The sequence below is a fragment of the Chiloscyllium punctatum genome, chromosome 32, assembly GCF_047496795.1.
Source record: "Chiloscyllium punctatum isolate Juve2018m chromosome 32, sChiPun1.3, whole genome shotgun sequence".
Lineage (NCBI taxonomy): Eukaryota > Metazoa > Chordata > Chondrichthyes > Orectolobiformes > Hemiscylliidae > Chiloscyllium > Chiloscyllium punctatum.
The window spans coordinates 32,567,961-32,591,122 of NC_092770.1; the positions used below are offsets into that span (position 1 = coordinate 32,567,961).

At 44.8% G+C, this 23,162-nt stretch overlaps 1 protein-coding gene across 2 annotated transcripts in view; it reads left to right on the forward strand.

Moving 5' to 3' along the window:
* pawr (PRKC, apoptosis, WT1, regulator) overlaps positions 1–23,162 on the forward strand; it is a 167,696-nt gene that overhangs the window by 122,810 nt on the left and 21,724 nt on the right. For both annotated transcript variants that reach the window (XM_072552041.1, XM_072552040.1), the window contains one exon: positions 15,798–15,829. In XM_072552041.1, coding sequence (XP_072408142.1) covers positions 15,798–15,829 — 32 coding nt within the window. The remainder of the gene's footprint in view (positions 1–15,797; positions 15,830–23,162) is intronic.

Sequence of the window (23,162 nt, forward strand, 5' to 3'; positions counted from 1 at the left end):
CAAGTTTAACAACGTCCTTCCTACAGCAAGGAGACCAGAATTGAACACAGTATTCCAAAAGAGCTTCATCAATGTCCTGTACAACTGCAACGTGACCTCCCAACTCCTGCACTCAATGCACTGACCAAAAAGGCAAGCACACCATCAGTCCTGCCATCCCAGAGATTAGTCTGGTAAACCTTCACTGCACTCTCTCCATCACTAGAACATGCATCCTCAGATAAGGGGGCTAAAGGTGCACACAGTACACCAGGGGTGGTCTCACCAAGGCCCTGTACAATTGCAGCAAGGTATTCCTGCTCCTGTACTCGAATTGTCTCACTATGAAGCCTGCACAACATTTGTCTTATTGACCTCCTGCTGCCCCTGCATGCTTACTTTCAGCGACTGGTGTACAAGGGTACCTGGGTCTCATTGTCCCTCTCCCTTTCCCAATCGATAGCCATCCAGTTAATAATTTGCCTTCCTGTTTTTGCTGTCAACCTCGACAACCTCAGGTAAAAACAATAACTGCAGATGCTGGAAACCAGATTCTGGAGTAGAGTGGTGCTGGAAAAGCATAGCAGTTCAGGCAGCATCCGAGGAGCAGGAAAATCGACATCTCAGGCAAAAGCCCTTCGTCTGGATAACCTCGTAGCCATCCACCTTATACTTCACCTGCCATATATTTTCCCACTCACTCAACATGTCCAATTCACATTGAAGACTTGGAAGATTTGCTACCTAAGAAGTTTATTTTTGATATTTAGTTGCTTTTATCATTTCGGAAACATGATCTGCCAGTAATGTAACAATGATAAGGTGATCTCTTTTTAGAGACATGAGCTAAGGGATGAGTATTGGTCAGGGCTCCCAGGAGAACGATGTTCTACTTTTGAGACAAGTTGCAGTGGTTCCTTTAATTCTACCTGAGAGGGCAATCCCTTTAACGTGTCATCTCCAGTTGTCCAGCCTTCTCGCAGCACATTGGAGGTTGGATTTAGATGGCCTGACGTGGCACTTACAGGATTTGACAAGATGTAACAACTCCTGACCTCTGCAAATACAACGGAGCTCTTAACAAAGAGCCTGGAGAAATTGGCATCCAGTTTGATTTGCACAGTGGCTGACACATGTTAATCAAATGTTACAGCAGTGAAACCCATATTTAAAAACTCTTTGCATTAGTTGGATGATGAAATATCTCCAAGTCCGTGTGTAGATTTGCAGCAGCCAGAAGTGAAGATTAGGAATGTGCAGATTTTCCTGGTACATTAACCTGAATTTTCCCAAGTTCTGCTCACACGCCACCTCTCTCTGCTCCGGCCTCATCAAACCAATCATTTTTATGCCCATGCAGCAGTGGCGACATTGTTAAAGTTCTCACTCTGCCTTTCACAATTCTCCTTGGCTACATCCCACACTCCGTCTGGAACCTCTTACAGCATTATCACCTCCTGAAATCTCTGCTCTCTTCCCAGTCTGACTTCTTGAGATTAGAAACATAGGAAATGAGGGCGGAGTAGGCCATTCGGCCCTTCAAGGTGATCGTCCAACTCAGTCCCCTGTTCCTGCTTTCCCCCTCATACTCTTTAATCCCTGCAGCCTCAAGAACTACATTTAACGCTTTGAACACACTCAATGTTTTAGCCTCAACCACTTTCTACGGCAGAGCATACCACAGGCTCCCCACTGTCTGGGTGCAGACATCGCTCCTCCTCTCAGTCTAATCGACCTACCCCATATCCTTAGACTGAGACCCCTTGGTTCTGGTCTCCATGGTCATGAGGAGCATCCTTCCTGTGTTGACTCTGTCTAGTCCTGTTAGAATTTTGCAGGTTTCTGTGAGAGTTACATCTCCTGTGCTGCAGCTTCAGCTGCCTACAGTCAAAGCTCTCAAAACTTCCCAAGACTTTTCTGTCCACAATTTCCTTTACAATGCTAAAGCTTATTTCTTTGACCCAGACATAAGGTTTACCTCTCCTAATAGCTCCCTGTGCGGCCTGGTGTCATATTTTATTTGATGCCCCTGTGAAATGTATGGGTTGGTTTTAGGAGCAAATGTGTGTTGCCAATTTTCAACGCCTTGCAGCAACAGGAATAGAGTGCAGCTGAAACAGCAGGAAACTGATTGTAAAATCATTAGACACTGATGGGTTATAAAACGCATGAGGCAACTGGAAACCCTTCATTTTCACATGCAATTAAACAGGATTCCCAGGTGTGGCGAATTCTCCACATGGTAAAACAAGCTACCAGTGGGGAGGCTAAAATTGAGGTCATGTTCCATTTTTTAATCTTAAACTGGCCTGAGATTTCAGAAGATAACTGAGTGATTTACCCAACTATGGGTGCAAGCATTCAGCTTTCTCAACAACTCCAATACAAGAGCAATGAAGAGAATCTAGAATAGGCCATTCAGTCCATCCAGCCTGCTCTCCCATTTATATCTGGGATAAATCCCCAGGGCCTATTAATCTATTGCAGATTATTGAAGAAATAGTGGTTGCATGGGTGGTCATCTTCCAAGATTCTTCAGATTTTGGAACCGTTCCGCCAGGGTTAGAGACTAGCTAATGGAACCCTACTATTTAACAAAAAGAAGGTAGAGTGAAAATAATGAATTATTGACCAGAAACAAAAATAGAAACTGCTAGAAAAGCTCAGCAGGTGTGGCAGCATTTGTGAAGAAAAATCAGAGTTAACGTTTCATATCTAGTGACCCTTCCGCAGAACTGTGAGAGGGTCAGGGTCAATTCTGAGGAAGGGTCACCAGACCTGAAGCCTTAACTCTGATTTCTCTCCACAGGTGCTGCCAGACCTGCTGAGCTTCTCCGGCAGCTTCTGTTTTTGTTTCTGATTTACGGCATCTGCAATTCTTTTGGAATTATGCACCAATGTTTGTGATGTCAGTGTTGGGGAAAATGCTAGTGTCCATGATAAAGGATTTAACAGCAGAGCACTTGGTAAACAGCAGCAGGTTCGAGGAGGCTCAGCATGGATTTACAACATGGAAATCAGAGAACCTAGAACATTACAGCGCAGTACAGGCCCTTCGGCCTTCGATGTTGCGCCGACCTGTGGAAGCAATCTGAAGCCCATCTAACCTACACTACTCCATGTTCACCCATATGTTTATCCATTGACCATTTAAATGCCCTTAAGGTTGACAAGTCTACTACTGTTAAAGGCACCTCCAAACGGATCCCACCACCAGGTATATATTTCCCTCCCCACCCCTTTCCGCCTTCCGCAAAGACCGTTCCCTCCGTGACTACCTGGTCAGGTCCACGCCCCCCAACAACCCACCCTCCCATTCTGGCACCTTCCCTTGCCACTGCAGGAATTGCAAAACCTGCACCCACACCTCCTCCCTCACCTCCATCCAAGACCCTAAAGGAGCCTTCCACATCCATCAAGGTTTTACCTGCACGTCCACCAATATCATTTATTGTATCCATTGCTCCCGATGTGGTCTCCTCTACATTGGGGAGACTGGGCGCCTCCTAGCAGAGCGCTTCAGCGAACATCTCTGGGACACCCGCACCAATCAACCACACTGCCCCATGGCCCAACATTTCAGCTCCCCCTCCCACTCTGCCGAGGACATGGAGGTCCTGGGCCTCCTTCACCACCGCTCCCTCACCACCAGATGCCTGGAGGAAGTACACCTCATCTTCCGCCTCGGAACACTTCAATCCCAGGGCATCAATGTGGACTTCACCAGTTTCCTCATTTCCCTTCCCCCAGCTCACCCAGTTCCAAACTTCCAGCTCAGCATTGTCCCCATGACCTGTCCTACCTGCCAATCTCCCTTCCCACCCATCCGCTCCACCTTCCTCCCTGACCTATCACCTCCGTCCCCACCCCCATTCACCCATTGTACTCTTCGCTACCTTCTCCCCAGCCCCAATCCTCTCCCGTTTATTTTTCCACCCCGGAGCCTTCCTGCCTCTATTCCTGATGAAGGGCTTTTGCCCGAAATGTCGATTTTCCTGCTCCTCAGATGCTGCCTGAACTGCTCTGATCTAAACTACTGTGTGAAGGCAAGGCATTCAGTGACCCTACTACTCTCTGAGTAAAGAAATGTCCTCTGACATCAGTCCAATATCTTGTCACCCCTCAATTCAAAGCTATGTTCCCTGGTGCTAGCCATCATCATCCAAGGAAAAAGGCTCTCCCTGATTATCTTCTATGTCTCAATTAAGTCACCTCTCAACCTTCTTCTCTCTAATGAAAACAGCCTCAAGTCCCTCAGCCTTTCCTCATAAGACCTTCCCTCCAAACCAGGCAAAATCCTAGTAAATCTCCTCTGAATCCTTCCCTATGCTTTCCCATCCTTCCTATAATGTGGTGACCAGAACTGTACATAATACTCCAAGTGCGGCTGTGCCAGAGTTTTGTACAGCTGCAGCATGACCTCATGGCTCCGAAACTCAATCCCTCTACCCATAAAAGCTAACACACCATATGCCTCTTAACAACCCTATCAACCTGGGTGGCAACTTTCAGGGATCTATGCTCATCTACACTACTAAGAATCTTACCATTAGCCCAGCATTTCTGTTACTCCTTCCAAAGTGAATCACCTCACACTTTTCCGCATTAAACTCCATTTGCCACCTCTCAGCCCAGCTCTGCAGCTTATCTATGTTCCTCTATAACCTGCAACATTCTTCTGCACTGTCCACAACTCCACTGACCTTACTGTCATCCGCAAATTTACTAACCCATCCTTCTACGCCCTCATCCAGGTCATTTATAAAAATGACAAACAGCAGTGGACCCAAAACAGATCCTTACAGTATCCCACTAGTAATTAAAATCCAGGATGGATATTTCGCATCAGCCACTACCCTGTGTCTTCTTTCAGCTAGCAAATTTCTGATCCAAACTACTAAATCACCCTCAATCCCACACCTCCGTAATTTCTGCAATAATTTACTGTGGGAAACCTTATTAAACGCCTTACTGAAACCCATTTACACTAGATCAATCGCTTTACCCTCATCCACCTGTTTGGTCACCTTCTCAAAGAATTCAATAAGGTTGGTGAGGCACAACTACCCTTCACAAAATCACGTTGACTATCCCTAATCAACTTATTACTTTTTATATGATTATAAATCCAATCTCTTATAACCTTTTACAACACTTTACCCAAAGCCCAAGTAAGGCTCACTGGTCTATAATTACCAGAGTTGTCTATACTCTCCTTAAAAATGGGAACAGCATTTGCTATCCTCGACATAAAGATCAAAACCAAAGTCTCTGCAATCTCCTCCCTAGCTTCCCAGAGAATCCTGGGATAAATCCCATCCAGCCCAGGGGACTTATCTATGTTCACACTTTCCAGAATTGCTAACACCACCTCCTTATGAACCTCAATCCTGTCTAGTCTAATAGTCTGTATCTCAGTATTGTCCTCGACAACATTGTCTTTTTCCTGTATGAATATTGGTGAAAAATATTCAATTAGCGCCTCTCCTATCTCCTTGGACTCCACGCATAGCTTCCCACTACTGTTCTTGACTGGCCCTAATCTTACTCTAGTCAATCTTTTATTCCTAATATACCCATAGAAAACTTTAGCGTATTCCTTGATCCTATCCGCCAACAACTTCTCATGTCCCCTCCTGGCTCTTAGCTCTCTCTTTAGGACTTTCCTGGCTAACTTGTAACTCTCGAGCGCCCTAGCTGAGCCTTTACGTCTCATCTCCACATAAGCCTACTTCCTCTTGAGAAGAGATTCAACTTCCTTAGTAAACCACAGCTCCCTTGCTCGACCACTTCCTCCCTGTCTGACCGGTACATACTTATCAAGGACCCGCAGTAGCTGTTCCATGAATAAGCTCCACATTTCAAATGTGCCCATCCCCAGCAGTTTCCTTCTCCATCCTATGCATCCTAAATCTTGCCTAATCGCATCATAATTACCTTTCCCCCAGCTATAACTCTTGCCCTGTGGTATATACCTATTCCTTTCCACCGCTAAAGTAAACATAACCGAATTGTGGTCACTATCACCAAAGTGCTCACCTACCACCAAATCTAACATCTGGCCTGATTCATTACCTAGTACCAAATCTAATGTGGCCTCGCCTCTTGTTGGCCTGTCAACATACTGTGTCAGGAAACTCTCCTGCACACATTGGACAAAAACTGACCCAGCTAAAGTACTCGAACTATAGTATTCTCAGTCAATATTTGGAAAGTTAAAGACCCTCACAAGAACTACCCTGTTACTCTCGCTCCTATCCAGAATCATCTTTGCTATCTTTTCCTCTACATCTCTGGAACTATTCTGAGACCTATAGAAAACTCCTAACAGGGTGACCTCTCCTTTCCTGTTTCTAACCTCAACTCATACTACCTCAGTAAACAAGTCCTCATCAAATGTCATTTCTGCCACCGTAATACTGTCCTTGACTAACAATGCCACACCTCGCCCTCGTTTGTCACCTTCCCTAATCTTATTGAAACTCTAAACCCTGGAATCTGCAACACCATTCCTGTCCCTGCTCCACCCATGTTTCCAAAATGGCCACAACATCAAAGTCCAGGTACCAACCCGTGCTGCAAGTTCACCCACCTTATTCCAGATGCTCCTGGCATTGAAGTAGACACACTTCAAACCACCTTCCTGCTTGCTGGTACACTCCTGCGACCTTGGAACCTTATTCATTACCTCACTACTCTCAACCTCCTGGGTACTGGAGCTACAGTTTAGATTCCTATCCCGCTGTTGAATTTGTTTAAACCCTCCCAAAGAGCATTAGCAAATAGCATTGCCCCAGGATGTTGGTACCCGTGTGGTTCAGATAAAGACCATCCTGTTTGTAGAGGTCCCACCTACCCCAGAAAGAGCCCCAATTATCCAGGAATCCGAAACCCTCCTTCCTGTACCATCCCTGTAGCCACGTGTCCAACTCCTCTCTCTCCCTATTCCTTGCCTCGCTAGCATGTGGCACGGGTAACAAACTAGAGACAACAACTCTGTATGTTTTAGCTCCAAGCTTCCACCCTGAATTTCTGCCTTCCATTCGCATCCATTTTCCAACCTATATTGTTAGTTCCTATGTGGACCACGACTTGGGGCTGCTCCCCCTCCCCCATAAGGATCCCCAAAACACCATCAGAGACATCACGGACCCTGGCACCTGGAGGCAACACACCAACCGTGAGTCTCTCTCGTTCCCCCAGAACCTCCTCTCTGTCCCCCTAACTATGGAGTCTCCAATGACTAATGCTCTGCTCCTCTCCCCCCTTCCCTCTGAGCAACAGGGACAGTACTGCCTTACCCCAGTAAGTCCCTCCGCAACAGCATCCAAAATAGTATACTTGTTGTTGAGGGGAACGGCCACAGGGGATCCCTGCACTGCCTGCTTCTCACCCCTTCTAACAATCATCCAACTATCTGCATTTCTAATAGTAACCACCTCCCTGTAGCTTTTATTTATATCCTGTCTCTGCCTTTGAATGATCCTGGGTTCATCCAGTTCCAGCTCCAGTTCCCTAACACGGTCTCCAAGGAGCTGGAGTTGGGTGCACTTCCTGCAGATGTACTCAGCTGAGACACTAATGGTGTCCCTCACCTCAAACATCCTGCACTAGGAACACTGCATCCCTGCTAATGCCCATTTGAAAGAAACGAAAGAGAAAAAAAAACTCTCCTGATTTCCTTCTCGGGTGTCCCAAACACCCAACTTGTATACCTGTACAGGAGACGTCCCAGAAGCCCCTGCACTCTGTAAAGTTTTTAAATGGAGAATGTATCTTCGCGACAGCACCCTGGTTTCCATTCTCCCTGCTCCTGCTGCAGAAAATCATGTTTGACAAATCTACAGGAGTTTTTCAGGATGTAACCAGTGGAGTTGATAAGGGGGAATCAGTGGATGTGGTTTACTTGGATTTTCAGAAGGCTTATGTTAAGGTCCCACATCAGAGATGAGTGTGTAAAATTAAAGCACATGTGATTGAGGGTAGCGCACTGACATAGAGACAGAACAGGAAACAAAGAAGAGGAATAGACAGGTCTTTATTTGAGTGGCAGCCAGTGACTGATGGGGTACCATAGGGATCAGTGCAGGGATCCCAGCATGGCCAGACCACATTTAAAATATTATGAGCAGTTTGGGCACTGTATCTATGCAAGGATACGCTGGCACTGGAGGGAGATCACAGGAGGTGTGCTTGAATGTTCCCAGGAATGGGTGGCTTGTTATATGAGGAGATGTTGAGAACTCTGGATCTCAATGTAGTTCAGAAGGATGAGAGGGAATTTGATTGAAACTTAGAATACTGAGGTCTGGATAGTGGTGATGGAGAGTAGGAGGGTTTTCACGGAGAGATTAGGAGCCGAGGGCACAGCCTCAGAGTGAAGGGACAACCCTTTAGAACTGGGAGGAGGAGGAATTTCTTCAGCCAGGGGGTGGTAACTCTGCAGAACTCATTGCCGCTGTGGAGGCCAAGTCATTGAGTGTATTTAAGGCAGATAGGTTCATGATTAGTAAGGGGTCAAGGGTTATGGGGTGAAGGCAGGAGATTGAGGTTGAGAAACATAACAGCTCTGATCATATGGTGCAACAGATTAGTTGAGCTGAATGCCTAATTCGGCTCCTATATCTTAGGGTTTCATGGTCATGTTAATGATTTAGATGAGGGAATTAAATATAATGTCTCCAGGTTTGCATGTGAGACAAAGCTGGGTGGGAGGGTGAGCAGTGAGGAGGCTGCTCTGTGTGATTTGAATGCCTGATAGCTGTAGTACAATGTGGATAAATATGAGGTCATTCACATTAGTAGCAAAAACAGGCAGGCAGATTATTATCTAGATGGTGATAGATTAGGAAAGGGGGAGGTACATTGAGACCTGGGTGTCCCTTGTACACTAGTTGCTGAGAGTAAGCATGGAGGGGCAGCAGGTGGTGAAGAAGGCAAATGGACATCCCTGATGAAGGGCTTATTCCTGAAACGTCGACTCTCCTGCTCCTTGGATGCTGCCTGACCTGCTGTGCTTTTCCAGCACCACATTTTTCGAGTATCCACCTAACCTGCATATCTTTTGACTGTTGAATGCACTGAATGACTGAACATCCCTAGCTCTGTGGAGTAGACAGAGAAGATTCCCACGTTGCTTAGGAGATTGGGGGCAAATGTTCGCAGGTAAAGGGACAGCTGGAAAATGGGGAGCCTTCAGGAATGAGATAACAAGAATCCAGAGAAAGTATATTCATGTCAAGTTGAAAAAAAAGGCTGGTAGGTACAGGGAATGCTGGATGACTAAAGAAATTGAGGGTTTGGTTAAGAAAAAGAAGGAAGCATATGTCAGGTATAGACAGGATAGATCGAGTGAATCCTTAGAAGAGTATAAAGGAAGTCGGAGTATACTTAAGAGGGAAATCAGGAGGGCAAAAAGGGGACATGAGATAGCTTTGGCAAATAGAGTTAAGGAGAATCCAAAGGTTTTTTACAAATACATTAAGGACAAAAGGGTAACTAGGGAGAGAATAGGGCCCCTCAAAGATCAGCAAGGCGGCCTTTGTGTGGAGCCACAGAAAATGGGGGGAGATAATAAACAAGTATTTTGCATCAGTATTGATTGTGGAAAAGGATATGGAAGACATAGAATGTAGGGAAATAGATGGTGACACCTTGAAAAATGTCCATATTACAGAGGAGGAAGTGCTAAATGTCTTGAAATGGGTAAAGGTGGATAAATCCCCAGGACCTGATCAGGTGTACCCGAGATCTCTGTGGGAAGCTAGGGAAGTGATTGCTGGGCTCCTTGCTGAGATATTTGTATCATCAATAGTCACAGGTGAGGTGCCGGAAGACTGGAGGTTGGCTAATGTGGTGCCACTGTTTAAGAAAGGTGGTAAGGACAAGCCAGGGAACTATAGACCGGTGAGCCAGACCTCGGTGGTGGGCAAGTTGTTGGAGGGAATCTTGAGGGACAGGAGGTACATGTATTTGGAAAGGCAAGGACTGATTCGGGATAGTCAACATGGCTTTGTGCGTGGGAAATCATGTCTCACAAACTTGATTGAGTTTTTTGAAGAAGTAACAAAGAGGATTGATGAGGCAGAGTGGTAGATGTGATGTATATGGACTTCAGTAAGGCGTTCGACAAGGTTCCCCATGGGAGACTGATTAGCAAGGTTAGATCTCATGGAATACAGGGAGGATTAGCCATTTAGATACAGAACTGGCTCAAAGAAAGAAGACAGAGGGTGGTGGTGGGGGGTTATTTTTCAGACTGGAGGCCTGTGACCAGTGGGGTGCCACAAGGATCGGTGCTAGGTTCACTGCTTTTCATCATTTATATAAATTATTTGGATGTGAGCATAAGAGGTATAGTTAGTAAGTTTGCTGATGACACCAAAATTAGAGGTGTAGTGGACAGCGAAGAGGGTTACCTCAGATTACAACGGAATCTTGATCAGATGGGCCAATGGGCTGAGGGGTGGCAGATGGAGTTTAATTTAGATAAATGCGAGATGCTACATTTTAGCAGGACGTATACACTTAATGGTAAGGTCCTAGGGAGTGTTGCTGAACAAAGAAACTTTGGAGTCCAGGTTCATAGTTCCTTGAAAGTGGAGTCACAGGTAGATAGGATAGTGAAGAAGGCGTTTGGTATGCTTTCCTTTATTGGTCAGAGTGTTGAGTACAGTTGGGTAGTCATGTTGCGGCTGTACAGGACATTCGTTAGGCCACTGTTGGAATATTGTGTGCATTTCTGGTCTCCTTCCTATCAGAAAGATGTTGTGAAACTTGAAAGGGTTCAGAAAAGATTTACAAGTATGTTGCCAGGGTTGGAGGATTTGAGCTATAGAGACAGGCTGAACAGGCTGGGACTGTTTTCCCCGGAGCGTCGAAGGCTGAGGTTTATAAAATTATGAGGGGCATGGATAGGAAAATAGACAAAGCCTTTTCCCTGCGTTGAGGGAGTCCAGAACTAGAGGGTATAGTTTTCGGGTGAGAGGGGGAAGATATAAAAGAGACCTAAGGGGTAACTTTTTCATTCAGAGGGTGGTACATGTATAGAATGAGCTGCCAGAGGATGTGGTGGAGGCTGGTACAATTGCAATATTTAAGAGGCATTTGGATGGGTGTATGAATAGGAAGAGTTTGGAGGGATATGGGCCGGGTGCTGGCAGGTGGGACTAGATTGGGTTGGGATATCTAGTCGGCATGGACGGGTTGGACCGAAGGGTCTGTTTCCGTGCTGTACATCTCTATGACAATCTCATCTCAGCCATGAGCATGCACTCCTTACCCTGAAACCAGGAGCCTGTGTACTCGATTCCTGATCAAGGGAGAAAGGGCTCCATAACATCTCCCCCAACAACGACCTACACCTTTTATCATTTTAGTTCAGGTTGTCTCTCATTTCTCTCAGCTCCAGAGAGTTTCAGCTGGCGTCCTCCATCTCTACGGTGACAGTAGACCCTTCAAGGTTATGCACTTACTGCTTTGGAAGTACTGAAGTAGACTGTACGGGGCTCTCATAGGATTTGACCAATGACCTTATGACGAGAGCTGGCCATTGCGCCATAGCTGATAGAATTCACAGTCACTTTTTTTTGGGAATTTCTGATTTGATTAAAAACCTGATTATGTCCTTAATAAAACATTTTCAGCCATGACAGAAGTTTTTGAAGTTTTATTGCAAATAATTAGAATTAGACATAATCAATGAGCTGGAAGGTTCATTTCCAGACGTTTCGTCACCCTACTAGGTAACATCTTCAGTGGGCCTCTGGCGAAGCAATGCTTTCAGGAATTTTCAGCGTTGCTTTGCCTGAGGCCCACTGAAAACTTTACCTAGTAGGGTAACAAAACGTCTGGAAATGAACCTTCCAGCTCAGCGAGCAAACCTACATCCAAAACCTCAATCTGAGCTACAAATCCTCTCAAATCTTGCTTAGACATAATCAAATTTGTCCATAATCCATTACTCTGTATTTATGAATAGTCGCTTGGTCATAAAGAACTTGAGTATTGCTGAGAGAAAACACACAGAGATTGTTGAAGCATCAGAGCAAATCAGAAAAATACCAAAATAAAGGAAAAACATCATTTTTTACTTTGGGGAGTGTGTGTTGCTTGGTTGGTGTTGAATGGTTTGCTGACTTCCATCTGGAAGGACAAGTGCAGCAGATACATGCAAACAACAACTCCTGCAAGTTCACCTCCAAGCTGTTCATGATTCTGCCTTGAGATATATCATCATTCCTTCAGTGTCACTGGGTCAGAATCCTGGAATTCCCTCCCTAAGGGCATTGTGGGTCACTGACAGCACATGGACTGCAGCGGTTCAAGAAGGCAGCTCACCCCCACCTTCTCAAGGGGCAACCAGGGACGGGTAATAATTGCAAATAGTGATGCCCACTTTCCGTGAATGATTTTTAAATTTGCAGATTGTGATAGAGTTGCTGCCATAGAGAATGCCCTAGTTAGATGAAGACTGACAGTTGACTACTAACTGTTAACTGTTCATTTTAAACAAGGCAGGTTTGTCTGATTGATTGAAACCTTCCTGCAAGAAATGAAGCAGAAAAGGCTGTTCTGTCGAGTTGAAACAGACACAATGTGTGTATATATTCTTCTTGTCAGCACAGTACAAGGCTCTGTGAATTAGCATATTTGCAATGCCCAGTCTGCCTCAGTTAAAGCATCTGAAAAATCTGAGCAACAAATGTGGCTCAGTGGTTAGCACTTACAGCCTCACAACGCCAAGGACCCGAGTTCGATTCCAGCCTCGGGCAACTGTCTGTGTGGGTTTTCTACAGGTGCTCCGGTTTCCTCCCACTGTCCAAAGATGTGCAGGTCAGGTAGATTGACCATACTAAATTGCCCGTAGTGTTAGGTGCATTAGTCAGAGGGAAATGGGTCTGGGTGGGTTACTCTTCGGAGGGTCGGTGCAGACTTGTTGGGCTGAAGGGCCTGTTTCCACTCTGTAGGGAATCTAATCTAAATGTTTCATGAGAATTCAGTGCAGTAACAAGTTGGAGAAGTGACAGTCCAGCAATGTTATCAATGAACCCAGAGACCCAGGTAAAGTTCTGGGGCAAAAAATACCTGAAATTAAGGCTGTAATGATGATCGTGATTCCATTGTCGATTGTTGGAAAAACCCATCTGGTTCACTAATGTTCTTGACGGAAGGAAACTGCCAACCTTACCTGGTCTGGCCGGCATGTGACGTCAGACCCTCAGCAATGTGATTGACTCTGGGCAATTGGGGATGGGCAATAAATGCTGACCTTGCCAGCTATGCCCTGATCTCATGAATGAATTTTTAAAAAGCGAATGGTATTTGCTACTAACAGGATCCTGCCATAAAGACAAAAAGGTATCCTGCCTGTCACACAATTGATTAGTGTGTGGTATGTGAATTTCAGTGTTTGTGTGATGCCAGGTGTGTGTAGACTGTACATCTCAAAGATTGACGTGGATGGTATCAAACAATGCCTTTCACAATAGGCAAGGTCAGGACCATCCCCAAACACTTGCTGAAGTGACAACACAGTGATTCTGCGATTGGGCAAGAATTGCTAAATAATCTCAAGCATGCAAATGATTATAATGAGAATGAATCTGAGGTTGTCCGTTGAGTTTGCAGTGTGGTGCAGTTGCAAATCCTGGAAGCTGCGTGTCTTAATACAAACAGGTATGTTCTAAATGTGTTGGTGTGGTACAGCCTTTTAACACGTATTCAGGGGATGTGGGCGGCACTGGCTGGCTGGGTGAGCAGTTACTGCACCACTCCAGGTGCCCTTGAGAATCCAGTAGTGAGCTGCTTTCCAGAAGAACTGTTGCTGTCCTTTAGTGTAGGTACACCCTCCAAGCTGGTATCGAGGGCGTTTAAGGACTTTGATCCAGCAACAGTGAAAGAATGGTCATACACTGACACATCAAAATGGTGTGAATGGCTTGGAGAAATTCAACTTAACAAAATGGGCAACAGCCAGTCTCTGGTTGATTCCTTGGGTTAGTGTCTTAACTCATCAGAGTCACCCTGCCTGGTTTAAATTTAAACAAAATGGCAGTTAATCGTCAATCATCATCTAACTGATGTATTCTCCATGGCAATACCTCAACCATCGAGATCCACAAGAACTCTCCTCTCATGCATTGATAAAATAATCCCCTTTACGATGGTATTCCTTGTGAGAAGATGCACAGCAGATTTAAAGAAATGTTAGTAGACCTTGGGGTTATAGTGATTAGGTTGGACAAAGAGAGATGGGAGAAGGCATGGGCTAGATGGACTGAACAGCCTATTTTGTGCCATACATTCTATATGTTATTTAACATTCTCAAAGGGATACAGAAGCAACAAATTTGAGTGGATCTGTTTTAATTTTATTCGCTGTGGGTCATGGGTGTCACTGGCTGGGCCCAGCATTTATTGCCCGTCCCTGGTTGCCCCTTGAGAAGGTGGGGGTGAGCTGCCTTCTTGAACCGCTGCCGTCCAAATGCTGTCAGTGACCCACAATGTTGTTAAGGAGAGAATTGTTGAAATTCTGTTCCTAACTTCAACTGATGAGGAGTTTTGTGTTTGAGTCAAGTTTCATGCGAAAAGAAAGAAAATTAATAAGATTTTCGTTTACATAGCATTGTTTGTGACCACTGGTTAAGTTGAGACATTCTGTGGTCAATGACATTCTTGAAGTGTAGTCTGTGTTTTAACATCGTCAATACAAGATACAGCTGTGGAGAATAAGATGTAAATTAGTGCCAATGCTGAGATTGCTAAACTTTTGTCAGGTAAAGCACTACGGGAAGCAAAGCACTCAATGGAGTTTAAGATGCAGGCCAGCTCCAATCTAATTGGATAATGGAACAGGTTAGAGGGACCAAATGGTCTTTTGTTTTCATTCCAGTCTAGTATTAAAAACATTTCAAAATGTTGAACTTCGTTAATGTTGAACTTTCTAACGAGAAATATGTGGACACCAAAATGTGGTGTATGACTGTTTAGAAAAAGATTGTAAATAAATAGTTGCGTAATTGACTTTAAGTCCAACCCAATCCAGTCTCAATGAGAATGGGAGCACTCGCTCAATCCAAAAGTCGTGGTTTGAATAAGCTCCCCTCAAGTCCATCCATGGTCTCATTCCCCTGTAATCTCCTTCAGTCCCATAAACCTCAGTCCTCCCCCAATTCTGATTCTTGTAGCTTTCTGACTTGATTTGCTGCACCGTCAGTGCTCTGCCCAACAGCTGCTGGGCTCCTGAGCTCCAGGTTTCCCTCCCTAATCTTATCCATCTCTGCATCACTGTGTTCTCCTTTTCAGACACCCCTTAAAAATCTCCATTTGTGGCCATGGGAAGGTCACCTTCAGTAATATCTCCTTGTGTGGCATTTTCACGGACATTGAGTGCCTTGGAACGTGAAATGCAGATTGCTGGTGAAACAGTTTACAATGTTTCTGGGTGACATGACTGGATGTGACATAAACACCATAAGATATAGGAGTAGATTTAGGCCATTCAGCCCATCGAGTCAGCTCCACCATTCAATCATGGCTGATCTACATGCTGTTTATTGTCTTACAAAGGTGCAGATAGTTTTATATGTCATGTTCTGCTGAACCACTGTTAACTCACTTTCCTTCTTGTGTCTTGCAAAGATAAAAACCATCCCATTGTTAGCACTTTGCTGCTGATGATCAAACTGTCTGAAATCAGCGATAACATCCTGACCTCTGACTCTGCGTCTTAAACAGTCTTTGACACCAGCCTTTGGGATGTGTTTGAAATAAGTCTGAAAGATCACCGAGTAAAAAATATTTTTGTTTTATTTTAGGAAACACCAAGAACTACAAGCCGATGGAAAAGGTAAAAAAAACATTTTGTGAAGTTCCAGTTTTATACAAAGTTTGTTTTTCCCATAATGAATATTCTGGGCAATCAGTCTGTGACTGCATGGATCCAGGATCTGATCTGACCTCAACTGAGACACTTGCCATTGTTTCATTTGCTCCCCTTCCTTACTGAGGTTGGAATGCTGGCTGTGGCAGCCAGCTAGCTCTGCATAGGGTGGAACTCGCTCCTTGCTCGCAGTGTGGACAGAGACTTGGCAGGGACTGTTTGGATTGTAGTTCAACACCAAAGGCAAACTGGTTACTGACTGCTGTTGGCAACTCCAGCCTCCTGCTCAGCCTTCACAATGAGTTCTAATTGTTTGAATGTGAATAGAACTAGCTGTAAATATAGTTAAAAACAGGCCAGCCCCATGCACTGCATTGTATATAATACTTGGTGTATAGAAAACACTTGTTGATCTCCAGATTTCCAGTAAGTTGTTGATTTGTTGAGTTTGTAAAGATCCTGGGTGAATGAAGAGAGATTGGACAGACCGGGCTTGTTCTCCTTGGAGCAGAGGAGATTGAAAGGGAACAGGATTGAGGTGGATAAAATGATGACAGGCATTGACAGGACAGACAGGAAGAACCTTCAGCCCTTGATGGACGGAACAGAGATCAGGTAAGGTAAGGGATAGATGGTTAAAGGAGGAGTGAGGAGGAATGCCTTTCCCCAGAGGATGCTGGAATCTCGCTGCCTGTCAGGGTAGGAGAGGCAGAAACCCTCACAACACTTGTGGAATACTGCATTCAGATCTAGTCTCCCTGCTATAGGATGGATGTTATGAAACTTGAGAGGGTTCAAAAAAGATATACAAGGATGTTGTCAGGGCTATAAGGAGAGGTTGACAGGCTGGGGCTGTTTTCCCTGGAGCGTCAGAGGCTGAGGGGTGACCTTATAGAGATTTATAAAATCATGAGGGGCATGGATAGGATAAATAGACAAAGTGTTTTCCCTAGGGTGGGGAGTCCAAGACTAGAGGGCGTAGGTTTAGGGTGAGAGGGGAAAGATATAAAAGAGACCTAAGGGGCAACTTTTTCACACAGAGGGTGGTATGTGTATAGAATGAGCTGCCAGAGGAAGTGGTGGAGGCTGGTACAATTACAACATTTAAAAGGCATCTGGATGGGTATATGAATAGGAAGGGGTTGGAGGGATATGGGCTGGGTGCTGGCAGGTGAGACTAGATAGTTTAGGATATCTGGTCAGCATGGACGAGTTGGACCAAAGGGTCTGTTTCCATCTCTATGACTCCATAACTATTTAGATATGCATATGCAATGCAAAGGCATAGAAGGCAATGGGCCTGGTGCTGGGAAATGGGATTAGAATAGTCAGGTGGTTGTTTATGACCAGCACAGACTCAATGAGCTGAAGGGCCTTTCTCTGTGCTGTAGACCCTCTGACTGTAATCTCTTGCTGGTGTACTGTTTGTGGAATTTTGTTTCACACCACTTACTTCAGTGGGTAGCACATTCTCACCTCTGATTCAGGACGTTATGAATTCAAGCCCCTTTCAAAGACTTGACTATGTTATTAAAACCAACACTCCCAGTGCCAGTCCTGAGGGAGTGCTGCACTGTCAGAGGAGCCATCATCGCTTTGTTTTGTTAACCAAAGATATTAAGAGATATGGGCTATAGGCAGGTATTTAGAGTTAGGTCACAGATCAGCCTTATCTCATTGAATGACGGAGCAGTCTCAGTGGGCTGAATGGCCTACTCCTGTTCCTATGTTTCAAAGGAGATGTTACACTGAGGCCACATCTGTGCTCTCCAGTACAAGTGAAAAATCCCATGACACTGTTTAGAGGAACAATAGAGAAATTCTGTCCAATATCTATCCCTCAATGAGCATCCTCTGAAGTAGATTATCGAAATTAAGGAAAGTACTTCAGATTCCAGAAATCTGAAATAAAAACAAAATGCTGGAGAAACTTAACAGGCCTGCCAGCTCTCATGGAGAGAGAGAGAGAGACAAAAAAACAGATTTAACCTTGAGTCCAATGACTTTGAATTTTTCCACTATGTTTGTCGATTATCTGAGCATTATCACGTTGCTGTTTGTGGGAGCTTGCTGTGCACAAGTTGGATGCATGAATAAAGGGGCTCCAAAATAAGACTGAGCTGAGGAGGAACTACTTCCCTCAGAGGATTGTGAGTCTTTGGAACACCTCACCTCAGAGAGCTGTGGGGGCAGAGCCCTTGTGTATATTGAAGGCTGAGATGGAGAGATTCTTGATCAGTTGGGAAATCAAGGTGTAGTGATCGGAACCAGGTGGATCTCATTGACTATGAGATCCTTGATTGGGGTTGCTAACCTGGACCAATCAGGGAGCCCTGGGTGACAGATTAAACAGGGAGTTAACCCGGTGTAGAGGGGTGAGGGTGGGTCAGAGGACCTCCTGGTGGGTCTGCTCCTGGGCCTGGCCAAACTGGCCATCAACAGGTCCAGGCAGCGGGCCGTGGAGGGGGTCGTTAAGGCCGACTGCCTGCCCCTCTTCCGCAGTTACGTTAGAGCCCGGGTGTCCTTGGAGAGGGAGCACGAGGTATCCACCGACACCCTGGAGTTGTTCAGGGAGAGGTGGGCGCCACAGGGAGTGGCGTGTTTTATTTCCCCCGCCAACTCTATTTTGATTTAAACCCTGCCCTCCCTTTCACTGTTTGGTCACACAGCATTGCCCTTTGATGCTTGTCACTGGCCATTTGGGTGTTTCCTTTTTTCCTGGTGGTGGAAATTGAATAAAGATTTCTGCGCTCGTTAATCTTCACTGTGTCCTAACCCTGCACACTCACCTCATGGGTGCTGGGGTAAAATAAGCACTACCGCTGTGTGTTGGTAGTGTGGGGGTTTGTTTTAAACAAATATATAACCAAGAGATGAGAATCTTGTCAGAAAAACATATAACCAGGGGATTTAGAATCTGCTCAGCTCAGGGATTGACTCTGAGCTGGCCGGTCATAGCCAGTGTACTGTGCACAGGTAAACAAAGTGACAGAACAACGGCCTCTGTGCATTTATTTCTCAAGGGTTATGGGGAAAGGGAGGGAAGGTGGACATGAGGAATGTCAGATCAGCCATGGTCCTGTTGACTGCCAGAGCAGGTCGAGGGGCTGAATGGCCTACTGCTGTTCCTATTTCTGAAGGTTTTACATTACATACATTACAGCACGTCATTGGCTGTCTTTAGGTTCCAGAATGTGTTTTTTTTTGTCGAGGGTAGAAATGGTTTTTTGTGAATGCAAATTAGAATTAGCCCAAAAAAAACTTTGAAATTTGGTGAATATAGATAATTTCAATAAATAGTAAGTTGATTATTAATAGTGTCTCACAAGAGATGTTCTGTATAAATGTTGATACAGAACAAGTACTAAAGGGCATAGGTTTAGGGTGAGGGGGGAAAGATATAAAAGAGACCTAAGGGACAGGTTTTTCACACAGAGGGTGGTATATGTATGGAATGAGCTGCCAGAGGAAGTGGTGGAGGCTGGTACAATTGCAACATTTAAGAGGCATTTGGATGGGTATCTGAATAGGAAGGGTTTGGAGGGATATGGGCCGGTGCTGGCAGGTGGGACTAGATTGGGTTGGGATATCTGGTCGGCATGGATGGGTTGGACCGAAGGGTCTGTTTCTGTGCTGTACATCTCTATGACTCTATAAGTAAATCCTCTGGTAAGCAATAATTGGTTCATTAACCTTCAGTTAAAGAGTCAGGAAAGTTAGCTGGAGAGGGATTTCTGTTATTGTAAATTTAATTTTGAAGGTTTTGGGGCAGATTATGAGACAGTCACACGTTCATCATAAGGTCATTGACACTGACCACACGCAGTTCATTCGTTAACGGGAGAGGGGAATTCGACAGCATCCTGCCCATAACATGACAAGTTCCTGTTAATGAGTATCAGTTACAAACTCTGGTGTCTTGTGTGAAATTTCTTCAGTTTATCTGAATTCTGCTTGTGGGACAAGAGACCTATAGTTAGCAGAGCTGAAACTTTAATTTACAGCAAATAAATTCCAGCTGGGGCTTAGTTGTGGAAGTAGTCAAAATTATACAGCCTTTTTTATGAAATAAATAAGGAGAGTCTTTGCTACCAGCAAGTAGATAGATCGATAGAAACCACTGATTTAAAATAATTCGCATTTTCAGATGCTAAGTTGGTGTTCCTGGATGTGCTTTGGGGTGAACGTAGCTACTCTTGTAGGGAGTTAGCAGAAACTAAGTGGGTTAAGTGGCCTCTTTCTATTCTGTAATCATTCTTTTATTCCCTGATTGTGTGATCCCAAAACCAGCGTTTTAAAGAAGAGTAGTTAAGTTCTCCCGATTGTTCTGTCTAATACTATCTTGCCGCCTTCAACACATCTTTCTATTTTGACTGCAGTTGGGTTACTGCTGTACTGACCATCTAACTATCTGTGACATTGCAGGGAGCTTGCTCCGTGCAGACTGAACCTTGTAACGGGCAAACAGTGCATTGTCATTACTTTGGGACATTTTGAAAATAAAAAGGTGCTCTTTAAATAGAAATTCTTTAATGTCACAGTAATCAGAATTTGGAGATTGGGGTGCTCGGTTGGCTGGATAGCTGGGTGATGCCAGCAGATTGGGTTCAATTCCCATCACTGGCTGAGGTTACCAGGAAGGACTCTCCTTCTCACCCTCTCCCCTTGGCCCTGGAGGAATATCGGAACAGTCGGACCAGTCTTGAACGAGGAAACAAGCGGGCTAAAATAGCTTTAACGAGCAGAATCCCAAAGCCTTTTATTCTTACATAAGAAGCAAGCGGGTAAGCAGAGAAAGGGTTGGTCCACTAAAAGATAATGAAGGAAGGCTGTGTGTCGAACCTGAGAGAATGGGTGAGATTCTGAATGATTACTTTGCATCAGTGATCACTGAGGAGAGGAACATGATGAATGTTGAGATCAGAGATAGAAGTTTGATTAGTCTGGATCACGTTAGCATAAGTAGGGAAGATGTGTTGGGTAGGCTAAAGGATATTAAGGTGGACAAATCCCCAGGACTGGATGGGATCTATCCCAGGTTGCTGAGGGAGATGAGAGAGGAAATAGCTGGGGCCCTGACAGATATCTTTATAGCATCCTTAAATACAGGTGAGGTGCTGGAGGACTGGAGGGTTGTTCATGTTGTCCCCCTGTACAAGAAGGGTAGGAGGGATATTCTGGGTAACTACAGACCAGTGAGCCTGAGGTCAGTGATGGGAAAGTTGCTGGAGAAGGTACTGAGGGATAGAATCTATGTATATTTGGAAAAGAATGGGCTTATTAGTGATAGGCAACATGGTTTTGTGCGGGGGAGATCGTGCCTTACCAACTTAATAGATTTTTTTGAGAAAGTGACCCCATTGATAGATGAAGGAAGGGCTGGAGATGTCACATAAATGGTCTTTAGTAAGGCGTCTGATAAGGTTCCCCATGGTAGACTAATGGAGATAGTGAAGTAACATGGTGTGCAGGGTGTTCGAGCTCGGTGGATAAAGAACTGGTTGAGCAACAGGAGACAGAAAGTAGTAGTTGAAGGGAGTTTCTCAAAATGGAGAAAGGTGACCAGTGATGTCCCACAGGGGTCAGTGCTGGGGCCACTATTGTTTGTAATATACAAGAATGATCTGGAAGAGGGCACTGTTGGTTTGATCAGCAAGTTTGCAGATGACACGAAGATTGGTGGAGTAGCAGAAAGCATAAGGGACTGTCAAAGAATACAAGAGGATATAGATAGACTGGAGAGTTGGGCGGAGAAATGGCAGATGGAGTTCAATCCAGACAAATGTGAGGTGATGCATTTTGGGAAGTCTAACTCTAGAGCAAACTATACTGTAAATGGAAGAGCCTTGGGAAAAGTTGATGAGCAGAGAGATCTGGGAGTGCAGGTCCATTGTACCCTGAAGGTGGCTGCACAGGTGGATAGAGTGGTCAAGAAGGCATATAGTACGTTTGCCTTCATCGGACAGGGTATTGAGTATAAGAGCTGGCAAGTCATGTTAAAATTGTACAAGACTTTTGTTCAGCAACATTTTGAATACTGTGTACATTTCTGGTCACCATGTTACCAAAAGGATGTGGACGCTTTGGAGAGGGTGCAGAGAAGGTTTACGAGCATGTTGCCTGGTATGGAAGGTGCTAGCTATGAAGACAGGTTGAGTAGGTTAGGTTTATTTTCATTAGAAAAAAGGAAATTGAGGGGGGACCTGATTGAGGTCTACAAAATCATGAAGGGTATAGACAGGGGGGGATAGAGACAAGCTTTTTCCCAGGGTGAAGGATTCAACAACGAGAGGTCACACTTTCAAGGTGAGAGGTGAAATGTTTAAGGGGGATACACGCGGCAAGTACTTCACACAGAGGGTGGTGGGTGTTTGGAACATGTTGCCAGCAGAGGTGGTAGAGGCAGGCACGGTAGATTCATTTAAGATGCGTCTGAACAGATGCATGAGGAGGTGGGGAGCAGAGGGATACAGACACTTAGGAAGTGGGCAACAGGTTTAGACAGTGGATTTGGATCGGCTCTGGCTTGGAGGGCCGAAGGGCCTGTAAATTTTCTTTGTTCTTTGATACGGATCATGTGCAGGCAGATGGGATTAGTTTAGAATGGCATCATGATCAGCACAGACATAGTGGGCCGAAGGGCCTGTTCCTGTGCTGTTCTATGTTCTAGATGAGGTACTGGACTTTTGATCTAATGAGAACTTTACCCTTACACAGCACTGAGCTCTCATCTACTTTATTGACTTTGTAGCTCAGTTGTTTTGGTGAAGGTTGTCTATTGATTGTCATAAAACAATGAACTGCGGATGCTGGAGATTGGAAACAAAAATAGAAATTGCTGCAAACATTCAGCAGATTCAGCAAGTCTGAAGAAAGGTCACTGCACTTGAAACATGAACTCTGCTTTCTCTCTCCACAGATACTGCCAGACCTGTTGAGTTACTTCACACTTTCTGCTTTTGCTTCTGATTTCCAGCATCTGCAGTTCTTTTTGTTTTTTTTGATGTTCGGGAAGCATGTATAAATGTTTGATGGGGCAACTGTAAAGACTTGAGGGAACAACTTTGACATTAATTGCTGGGGAGGGATCCTTTCCTTGCTACTTCTGTAAAGTTTAGAAGTTAATACGATCATTTAACCGGAGTACCCAACCCTTTAAGGTGCTGCATTAACGTTTACTAAAGTGTCATGGAAACGACACCTTCCCCACCAATTAATGTGCCTGAGGTGTTCCCTCCTTCTTTCTGGCTGGTGTATTACAAGGTTACATCCCTGCCTCTTCTCCTTTTTCTCTGAAATG